The 11,890-nt window shown below is 39.3% G+C and overlaps 1 protein-coding gene across 1 annotated transcript; it reads left to right on the forward strand.

Annotated features, from left to right (window-relative positions):
* Positions 1–1,077: 1,077 nt before the first annotated feature.
* On the forward strand, positions 1,078–1,781 carry LOC134856281 (coiled-coil domain-containing protein 1-like; the record flags this gene model as incomplete). Its single annotated transcript, XM_063872631.1, has 1 exon — positions 1,078–1,781. A coding segment is annotated over one exon (704 nt), but the record flags the coding sequence as incomplete, so codon positions are not given.
* Positions 1,782–11,890: the final 10,109 nt, after the last annotated feature.

An 11,890-nucleotide genomic window follows, 5' to 3' on the forward strand; every position in this document is an offset into this window, starting at 1 on the left:
GTCGTATGTCGTCTCTGGTTCGAGGTCTTCTTCCAATTCCGGGTAGTTCTGTTATGGTTCGGAATATTGGCTCTGATCTATTGAGTCGTAGAGACATTTCGATTAAATTATTGTCGTATAACATTTTGTAAATGTTTTTGTCTAATTTCTAATCTATTATTGGTTAATGCTAAGCTATTAAGGTCTTGTTCGAGACTTATGGTCGCACCAGATGAGTTAGGACTGGAGTGTATAACTCATAGAGTAATTTCGGATAGGGTACACCGTCTGCTCGTCACGCTATCTTATTTTCGGCCGGATAGATTCGTGCAACTTCTTAGTCTAATACCGATCCTAATCTTACTCTTATACTATCTAGTCTCAGGTTGTTTAACTAGTCTCTGCTAGGCTCAATAGATCTAGGGTATACTGGTTTATTGCGGCTGCTGAAGTGCTCGGGAGAGTCCAACTAATTTCTAAGTTAAATTCAAATCTCTCTGGTGCTGAAATTACAAGTAACTTCAGCACTTACAAATAAGTGGGTTGTTAGTTAGATGGATCATGATTGGTTAATATTAAATACTTTACATTGGTAAAATATCTAATTTATCCAATCATAAAATGTAGTTTAGATCAGGTTCCAGTATCTTACAACTTTCTTATAAGAAAAAGATCTTGTAACATTCTTAGAGCCTAATCTTGTAAGAAGTTGTAAAATTTTTTCCGCAAATGAAGAGCTTCATGAAATTGTAGCCAATTTGCTCCTTCTGCAGCTAAGTTCGTGGGAAAATTAGCTCTCTCCATTCCTATGCTTCTTCTACTCTCCTGGCAACTTACTTCTTTTGTTTTTCTCTGTCTTTCACGACAACCAAAACAGCACTCACATAATTTACGATGCATCCTCGCTAGCACAACTGGGATTAACAGAGGCAACCATTACTTTACACAATCAAGGAGGACTGAAGCAATTTTACAGAAGCAAAAGACACTTAGCCTAAATGTTTTCCGGTGTAAATTAAAAGCTAAGAAAACCATATCAAAATATCTTTTGATTTAAAATGAACGAAATTGATGAATTAGTGGGCGCTGGAGTCTAAGAAATCGTGAGCGATGAAGTCAATGAAGTTGTTCATGACGTAGTTAATGATGTTGTCGAAGAAGTCGTCGACGACGAAGTTGTTGATGACGTGATCGACGAAGTCGTGGGTGAAGAAGTTGAAGAGGATATTGATGACGTAGTTAAAGAAGTCGTTGGTGAAGAAGTTGATGAAGTCGTAGGCGATGAAGTCGATGAAGTTATTGATGACGTAATCGACGAAGTCGAGGGCGAAGAAGTCGATGATGTAGTAGATGATGTTGTCGATGAAGTCGTCGGCGACGAAGTCGATGAAGTTGTTGATGACGTAATCGACGAAGTCGTGGGTGAAGAAGTTGAAGAGGTTATTGATGACGTAGTTGAAGAAGTCGTTGGCGAAGAAGTTGATGAAGTAGTTGATGAAGTAGTTGATGACGTTGTCGATGATGTAGTCGATGATGTTGTAGATGACGTGATCGAAGAAGTCGTCGATGACGTAGTCGAAGAAGTTGTTGATGACGTAGTCGAAGATGTCGTTGATGACGTAGTCGAAGAAGTGGTCGATGACGTAGTCGAAGAAGTCGTCGATGACGTAGTTGATGACGTTGTAGATGATGTTGTTGAGGAAGTTGTAGAAGATGTAGTTCCGGATGTCGGTAGCGAACTATACTCCAGGTCGCATCCTCTGGAATTGGCAATCAATCTTAAGTCATCTTCTTCAGTGTAAATTGCCGTGTTGCAGTTATCTTCTAGAAACGTGTCTGGTACAATGTATGTGCCACTTCGGGATGCAATTTCATACAAATCCTCCATCATCTGCTGGTTTCCAGTATCCAAGAAGTCGCACTCCCTTCAACGATATTAGTAAAATTACTGCATATATGCTTAACGGAGACCAGCCTACTAGCATGCGTGCCGATTAGCACTGTCTTCTGCCTCCCTGAGGTGGGACCAGTTACTGCGAAATGGATGACAACACTGGCCCCCGCAGTTGGCACGTTAAAATACTGAAACGTGTTTACTGCTAGCAAAAAATCGGGTAAAGAACAATCGGTTAGAGCAGTTTGTATTGGTTAAGCAGCCAAAAGTATACAGGTCTAATGCCAACCAGAATCGAGATTAAAAACGAACGCACGCAAGAATAACAATTAAGACTGCTCGTATCATGGCGAAGCCCTGAACGTTCCGACTATTCCCAACAACTGGTCTCGAATAGTTTTTCGTAATGAAGTTTTGACAAACTATGGAATGTTCCAATTGTCCAAAACCTGGTTTTGAATAGTTTTTGGTTAAGAAAATCTTGACAAACTATGTATTTTAAGCTGAAAATTAAGAATCGTGTATGGAATTAATAAGACCAATTAGCCTTCCTTAATTGAATTTGGAACGATTTTGTGTAAACGCGTAAGTAATGCGCCTAAAACTTTCTGCATCAAAGTTTTACAGCGCTCTTATAGTCACGTTGGTCTATTAGTGAGCGTTTCACATCAATGTTCTAGTCAGGAAAGCATAGTGGTGAGCGCAACCCTTGTGGGACGCGAAGATTCATGGATTGAGCCCTCGAGAGAAATATTTTTCGAAATTGGTCTGAATAAAAACACCACGCCGAAATCGCATTACGCCACGTGTAAGTAATGCGCGTTACACTTTCAGCATCAAAGTATAAAACGAGCACTTTAGTTAGACTCGTTTCATAGCATACGTAAAAAGAGGCCAGTATCATGATGAGCGCAACCACCCTTCTACTAACACGAAGATGAAAGGATCGATCCAATGAAATAAAAAAGTCTTTTATGATTGGTCTGAAAAAAAAACCACCTCAAGGATATATATTTTTTCTTCACAATTTTTGCCAATTTTTTCAGCGTTTTTTCTCATCTTGGCCTGGTTGGTTGATGATGTGTCTACTTACAATGTCTGCTTTTTGACAGCACGCCATATGTATTGAGTCCCAATTGAACGCACATAACAATGGAATTGCTGCATGCTAATCCATACGCATGCAGCTAAAAAGCAGGTTATTTTGTTGAGGTTTTTTTATATTTACTGAATTCAGCATATATGCTTCATTATCTAGCCGTATGACTCCACACACAAAATTTTTTCAAAAACCTTCTAAGGTCCATCTATATGTTAAGGGAAAACTAAGATGTTAGTTCTTTTTGAGAAACACTGAGGAATTTTTTTGGCAAATAAAACGTTATCTAAGCTTTTATTTTTAAATTTTGATGTAGTCAATTGTTGCTCTTCTAATTTGTTCTTATGTTTTTGATTTAATTAAAATCCTCCAGAAGTCGAACAAATTTAATGCTTAGGATCAGGGCAGATCTAGGATTTTCTCGAGGGGAGGGGGGCTTCTTTTCAAAAAAATTTCGAAAATTTTAACGACCTTTTTTTTAGGTCGAACAAATTGATTTTCCGAGCACTCCTAAAGCAGTAAAAAGATCCTGTTTGGGCCAAATTTTCTAAGCCGCAGGCAAACTTTAAAAAAAAACAGGTAAAAAAAGCCGTTTTTGGGCACTTTTTGGAAAAATTTGACAAAAAATTGCGTTTTTTGGCGCGCGCTCCCCCTCAAGGTTAGTGTATATTGGCGCCGAAGACGCCTTTAGAAAAATTTTAGGGTCGGTCGGCAAAAAATGGATTTCTTAAAAAGTACCAAAGGGGGACCCTTTGGGTTGGCTGGGGGTCGAATCCCTGAGAGGAAGGCGTCCCCCCCTAAATCCGCCTCTAATTAGGATTCTTTCAAGCAATAACTCCAACTGAAGTAGTAGAATAGTCAAAAAAAAAGTTGAACGCTATGTTTTTTGGTGGTTAGTCGAAGTGCACCGGTAACAGGTCAGACATGAGTGCACTCAAGCTCATGAATTGAGAACTCACGCAGGGAAAGCAGCCATGTCTGAGTGCAAATCTGTTTGAAGGTTTTTTAGGCCAATGACAATAAATTATGTCGCCAGAAGTTGCGAATAAGTTCAGTTTCCTGCATCGTTGTTCAGAGATTGCAAGCATTATAAGCTTGGTAGGTTTCTTTGCATTATGGATTATTGGATACTTTTTGAGTTCGTAACTTGAATAGCTTTGTTCTTGTACAAATTGTATCGCCCCCAAAAAAAGGTGAAAACATCTGTTAATCAGCCTTCTCTGAATTTGTTTTTTGGTTCTAAGTCGCTTGCGGGTACCAGGAAAAATACGTATAGCAGCAAAAAACAGAACTTCCGTGGTACCCTACCATTTTTCTCATTTTTTAACCTACTAGTGAAAAGTGATATTCAATTATTTGGTTCAAGGAAGCTTATTTGTCATAAATGATTTGTTACAAGTAGCGAAATTTTTTCTTTTGTACTCTATATGGCCTTTGTGGGGGATAATTTTAGCAAAAAATCTCAAATTTTAGAAAAAAAAAATTTTCATTTTGTTTTGTCACATTTAATTTTTTATGTTAATACTGCTCCATAAACCTTAAAAGACAATCAGAACATTCAAGGCTTCACTCTGAATGTTTATAGAGCATGTGGCGATGATTTTTACAAAAAACGGCGTGTGGGGGATGATTTTCACAAAAAAAATATCAAATTTTAGAGGAAAAATATCATTTTACTTTATTAAATTCAATTTTTCTATGTTAATACTGCTGCATAAACCTGAAAAGGCAGTCGGAACATTCAGGGTTTTGCCTTGATACAAGCATTCTTGTTGTTATTTAGCTCATTGACACTGAAAAACTCAAACCAAAAAAATATCTGAAATTTATCTTTCGTCCGTCCCATAAACGCACTAATTCTCGAGAGAGAAAGTTCAATAGTTAAGTTTTCAAACTGAACTAGTGCAATATACAAAAATACAGATACAAATGAAAAATTATTTTTAGGAGTATAAAAATCTGTTTGCATCTGAATTTAAAAAATGAATTTAAATTCGCCTTAAAAAGAAGTTAAAAAAGTTAAAAAGAGATCTTGTAACAAACAGTCGTATCAGCAGAAATGACGGAGAGACGAAGGCGGCTCCGACTGACGAAAACCAAAAAATTGAATCGAACCAAAAACATGTTATAATTTTTTTTGAAACGCTCAAAATTTTTTTATTGTTCTGGTCATTAAAAAGGGGGAGAGACTTCGAATTCGGTTAAGATTGAGTTCTTTCTTTTTCTAATTTTCGTTATTTCTGATTTTTTGTCGGCTTATTCAGGCGCAAACGGCTTATTTATGCTTAAGTTAAGCCGTGCAAATTTATTATTACCCTTAAAATTATTTTAAGGAGTTTGCTTGTGCCATTTTGGAAATCAAAATTTGTGCCATTTTGGAAATTGCCATTTTGGAAATCAAATTTTTACGCTTTTTTTCGTTTTTCTTTTCAAATTTACACAAAAACGGTTTTATAATTTGCAAGTTAAAATATTTTGTCGAATATGCCTAGGTCTTAGAAAGTTTTTTTTTGTAGTTATTAGGAGTATGGTCGGAATAATTTGTGCTACGTGCACAGTAATCGGCTATCCTTGTTTTTTTTTAAAAATTGATATAACCTGAAATAGTTTTTATTCCCAGCTGATATATAGTTGTGATATCCCTTAGCTGCGTAGCGTGTTGAGGAACAAAAGTAAGAGAGATACTGTAAATTTACTGTTGTTGATCTTATCTTTTTCTGAAGTTAGGAGCTGAGATTGGTTACTGTTTTTCAGCATGAGATATGATAACTCTGACCAATTCAACCTTAACGTTAAGCAAACATCGAATGACCTTGACCACTTATATAATAATAACGTAATAGATATAGTTAGCACATATGGTTACTGCAGATGCAGTAGTTAGCAAACTGTCCTCAAGGTTGTGTACTACAGATGCTGCAATACCACATTACCCCTGGGACCAAATAAAATTTTATCTAATACGTTTAAAATTTTATAAATAACAATAATATGAGTTTTCAGCTCAGTTTCTTGTGGTGCCATTGTTGCATGACTGTTTTTCCTTTTGAGTTTATTTTAACTATCAGTTTTTCTTCTCTGTTTCTTTTTTCTTGATTTCTAATGGCACTTTCCATTGAGTACTCCATGGCTGTGTCGTTTCCAAGGCGGCATACCCAAATTTTATTCTAAATAAGTGGCGTTCTAGAAGCTTCAAACGGGTCTCCATTGGGTTATTTTTGTCTGTTTTTACATTCGCCAGACCAGATCGGTACTGCTCTAAGGCCATTTCGTTAGTGGCTGCCTCGTCGTCTGCGCAAATATATTTGACCGAGTGTTTCACGGGGCTACCCAATCTTTTAGGCCCCTGACTTTTCGTGGTTCGTTTACTGCGCCTGACATTTGTGCCTCCTTGATCGTCAACCACTGATTCGTCCGAAATTCCTGACGGAGATCCAAGTTCACCTTCATTTTGATCTGCCACCCTGGATTTGGTGATCTCATCCGCTGTCCTTTGCAGACCTCTAGTCAGCACTTGATCGGCTAGGCTTTGCCATTCTTCCTCCTCCATGTCTTGTTTCTGGAACGCATTCAAGATTGAACCAGGTGACGTGTCTCTTGTTATGCGCTTCCTAGAAGGTACACTTTTGGTGCCCGAACTGCCTGCACGATCAGCTTGATCTGCATCTGGTTGTTTTGGATTAATAATTTCTTCTGCTGCTATCGCAGCTTTCTTTTTTTCTTTACCCTTGTTTTTGAGTGTTTGGTCTCTTTTATCTCGTGATTCCCCTATTGGGTTTAGCGCCACCTGTTCTTGTGTCTTGGGGCTTTGCTCGCTTGCCCCAAAGCCCCAAGACCGAGCAATCAAGCGAGATTGGGCTTTGCTCGCTTGATTGCTAAGTTGAGTCCCCCGCCGACCGGTGTGTCACGTGATGTTACGACCGCCTCGCTGTTTTGGAATAATTCTTTCGTCTGTTCTCTCGATGTATTTCAGTCCTCCTCTTCCGATAGCGTGTCTTCCAAGAGTTCGTCGTCTTTCTTCTGGTGTTTGCTTTTTGGCTCCTCCAGTGGGCTTTTGGCCTTCTCCTTCTGATTTGTCCCCCCCCCTTGGGTGATTGCGTAGGAGAACATTGTAACTTCACCAGATCACTTTTTCTGTAGACTGCTCCTGCAGCTGTTGTCACTGTCTTGGGTGAATCGAAAGCGACCTTCCCCTTGAATGGCTTTGTCAGTGCTGCTCCACTTCTCCTCGTTTCGTCCCTGCGGCTGAGGTTTTGGCTGTTCCATTCCGACCCCTTTGGTTTGTCCTCTACAAATCCTTTTTCCCATGAGTAGAGTAACTCCTTCCTCAGTTCAGGGTCGATTGTACTTGTGGTATCTACTAGTTGTGAGAGGCTGGGTCCGTCATATCTGCGTCGCTCTGCGTTCCAGTCCGCATTCGCCTCCAACAAGTTCCGTAGAGTTCTTGCTCTGTTCCTCTCCTGAGTTGTCAAACTGGCTTGTTTGAATAGGGGGCTGACCTCTCTGCTTTTCTGCCCCTTTTTTACAATGTTTAGTGAGTCCCGAGATTGGTCAATCCTTTTCTTGAGTTGACTTGCGGTTAGGGCCGACCTCTCCAGATGCTGTTTATCTAAATTATCAGAGAATTCTACAAATTTATCTCGTATAACTTTAAATTCCGTCTACCGAAGTGTGCTTCAAACGGTGATTTCTGTATGGTCTTTTGTTTTATCCACCGCATGTCCCTAATGATTGTACTGAGGCATAGTTTTATTGACTTTACATTCTCTTCCAGTAACATCACCCCCAAGCGCCTTTTAATGGTTTGAATTGTTCTCTCTACTAAGCCACACCCGCGGTGGTCACCCACCGGGCAGAACTTTTGTTCTATATTGTGTTCAAGACAGAATTTTTTCATGGCTTTTCCTTTGAATCCGGAAAATTGGTCGGTTTTTATCGATTCTGGTATGCCGTGTGTATCTATGAATGACCTTAGAAATTTTATGGTCGATTTTCCCCCCGTTGATTTTGTTACTTTCACCGATGGAAACTTTGAAAACTGATCAATTGCTACCAATAAGTAGATTTTCTTTCCTTTATGATCTTCTAAAGGTCCTGCGTAATCTAACTGAATTTCCTGCCCTGGCTGCGATAGCAGTGGCAGTGGTTGTGAAGAATTTTTCGGTAAAATATATTTTGCATTCTTACCATAGCGTGTACATTCTCTACACTCTTCAGCTAGGTTTACGATATCCTTATGCATGTGTGGCCACCACAAATAATTTGACACGTCAATCATGGCCTCCTGCCCCGGATGTCCTCTATGGATGCGCTTCAACACTGCTTGGCGCAACTGAGCTGGTACTGCTATCCTGTTATCTACGAGAATGCAACCGTCGACTACTGAGAGTTGGTTCCACAGCGGGTTTGTATATGGGCCCATAAGCTCAAATCCTGCCCGATCCTTCCTCTCTATTACGCGACGTAATCGGTCCATCCACACATCCTCCGATATGAGTTCGGCCAACAGCGTTTTATCGAATAGTTTCGATAAGCTAAAGCTTCCGGTGTCTCCTACGTCTGCTAATGCGCTTTCCAATTGTATTTGCCGTTCGTTAATTCTTTTCGAAGGTTGTACTTCGCTCACTTCCGGACCTAGATCGTCATCCTCCGCTGTTAAGTCCACCTCTATGATTGATTTCGTTGGTGAACCTCTCGGGCTGCTGGTTACCATCTGCGTCATTGCTTCTAGATCTCTGATGTTTCCTGGTAGCTCTTGATCCTTACTGACTAGGTCCCAAATCGATAGCAAATTTTTCGTTTCCTCAGCGTCTTGGTTCCATATTGCTGCCCGTGCAGTACAACTGTCCTCGTCAAAGCTGTCTTCCGTTCTATCTAGAGTTCCTCTTCTAATTCGACATGTTCGATGGAATGTAGTCTCGGTTAATTCTGCTTCTGCTACTTGATCGTTCTCCTCCTGTGTCCTACAGTCTCCTATTCTCACTGTCTTCTTCTTTATCTTTCCCTCCTCCATTTTTTCTGAGTTTATTTTTCTGTTTTTGACTAGATTAACCGACTGAATTGCTCTATTGAAATTGACAAGAGTGTTTTTCTGAATCAACACGTTCTTGTCAGTCAAAAAATCTGAATGCTCACCGTGCTCGTTCCGGTCGAGCTTTGTTCGGTTTTTGACCGTTTTGTTGCTATAGCAACTACGCCTGGATGTTAGCAACCTATCTTCTCTTGTCTGTTTTTGAGAATATTCTAGAACCTTTTTGCTCTGAATTGTTGCATTCGTATCATTCAGTCGACTGTATAAACAGTCGAGTGCTCTATGAAAGCACTCAATTGAAGTGACTACAAATTTTTCATCCAATTTTGTTTCCGGCCAAGGTTCTCCGGTTGGTTCTCTAGATAGATAATCTACTATCCCCATATCCTTTCCTGGAATATGGACAATTTTGAATTGATATGGCAGTAATCTATCCACCCACCTTGTTAATCTAGACTGATATGTTTTGTTAGACCTGTTGCCTTCTAAGGCAGATGTTAGTGCCTTATGATCAGTAACTATTACAAATTCTTTTCCTAATAAGTAATGTTTGAAACGATCCACTGCCCATACCACTGCTAGCAGTTCAAGCTCATTGGTAGAATACTTTTTTTCTTGATTGTTAAGATAGCGCGACGCGAATGAAATCGGAACCCATTCGTTCTTTTCCGTCTGTTGCTCTAAAGATGCCCCTAGTCCACTATGGCTTGCATCACACTTGACCCGAGTATCTCTATTCGGATCGCAATAATTCAGCTTAACAATGTTTGCTACCGCTTTTTTGATTTCTTCGAACACCTCATTATGTTCGGTTCCCCATTCGAATTTTTTTACTGGGATTTTAATGTTTTTCAATTTTTTCTTTTCGTTTTCCTCACGCAATAATGGTCTAAGTTTTTCTGTCCAAAGCCAGTTTAATTGAATCGTCTTTCTTCACTGTGATGACAATAGGGGCTATGAAAAAATCACTGGTACACTTCTCTAATTTCTGAATATGGCCTTCTAGTAGTAATTTTTCAATTTCCTTCTCAACTTTTTCTTGCACATGGATAGGTATCCTCCTCCCTTTTTCTTGAATCGGGCAGAGAGGGTATTTGAATGTTGTGCTCACGACATGATGTACTGATCGTCCTTTTCTATCAAACAATGATTTAAAATCTTCGTAGAATTTTTCTTTCCACGGTTCCGACTGTTCGCACAGCATGATCTCAAATCGAGATTTCAGTTTTGGAGCGGGTCTTTGTGTAGTGGTTATGCCTACTTTACTTTGTAGGTCTAACCCTAAAATACACCGCGTCCTTCGTTCAGTTATCAAAAACGTAGCCTCTTGGACTTCCCAGCCAGCGGATCTTATGTTTGCCTTCACCGCCCCCAATATTGCTATTGGTTTTTTATTATAGTCAACGAATTGTGCTGGTGAGTACAATTTTTCAGCTGGAGTAAATTGTATTTTTCCTGATGAATCTAGAATTTGTTTTGCCACTGTCCAATTTATAAATGAAATTGGGCTACCGGTGTCCACGGTCATATTTATTATCTGATTATCAATTCGAATTAGAGCCTTCAGTGATTTCATCCTTCCTGATGATGAGTCTTTCCGTATGTCAATCTTTTTCGTTTCTAGGAGTTTGCTTGCTAGGAGAATTATTTTAAGGAGTTTGCTTGTGCCATTTTGGAAATCAAAATTTGTGCCATTTTGGAAATTGCCATTTTGGAAATCAAATTTTTACGCTTTTTTTCGTTTTTCTATTCAATTTTACACAAAAATGGTTTTATAATTTGCGACCTAACATATTTTGTCAAATTTGCCTAGGTCTCAGAAAGTTTTTTTTGTAGTTATTAGGAGTATGGTCGGATTAATCGGTGCTACGTGCACAGTAATCGGCTATCCTTGTTTTTTTTTGAAATTGATATAACCTGAAATAGTTTTTATTCCCAGCTGATATATAGTTATGATATCCCTAAGCTGCGTAGCGTGTTGAGGAACAAAAGTAAGAGAGATACTGTAAATTTACTGTTGTTGATCTTATCTTTTTCTGAAGTTAGGAGCTGAGATTGGTTACTGTTTTTCAGCATGAGATATGATAACTCTGACCAATTCAACCTTAACGTTAAGCAAACATCGAATGACCTTGACCACTTATATAATAATAACGTAATAGATATAGTTAGCACATATGGTTACTGCAGATGCAGTAGTTAGCAAACTGTCCTCAAGGTTGTGTACTACAGATGCTGCAATACCACATTCCCCCTGGGACCAAATAAAATTTTATCTAATACGTTTAAAATTTTATAAATAACAATAATATGAGTTTTCAGCTCAGTTTCTTGTGGTGCCATTGTTGCATGACTGTTTTTCCTTTTGAGTTTATTTTAACTATCAGTTTTTCTTCTCTGTTTCTTTTTTCTTGATTTCTAATGGCACTTTCCATTGAGTACTCCATGGCTGTGTCGTTTCCAAGGCGGCATACCCAAATTTTTTTCTAAATAAGTGGCGTTCTAGAAGCTTCAAACGGGTCTCCATTGGGTTATTTTTGTCTGTTTTTACATTCGCCAGACCAGATCGGTACTGCTCTAAGGCCGTTTCGTTAGTGGCTGCCTCGTCGTCTGCGCAAATATATTTGACCGAGTGTTTCACGGGGCTACCCAATCTTTTAGGCCCCTGACTTTTCGTGGTTCGTTTACTGCGCCTGACATTTGTGCCTCCTTGATCGTCAACCACTGATTCGTCCGAAATTCCTGACGGAGATCCAAGTTCACCTTCATTTTGATCTGCCACCCTGGATTTGGTGATCTCATCCGCTGTCCTTTGCAGACCTCTAGTCAGCACTTGATCGGCTAGGCTTTGCCGTTCTTCCTCCCCCATGTCTTGTTTCTGGAACGC

Source organism: Symsagittifera roscoffensis, unplaced genomic scaffold (assembly GCF_963678635.1).
Source record: "Symsagittifera roscoffensis unplaced genomic scaffold, txSymRosc1.1 SCAFFOLD_313, whole genome shotgun sequence".
NCBI lineage: Eukaryota > Metazoa > Xenacoelomorpha > Acoela > Convolutidae > Symsagittifera > Symsagittifera roscoffensis.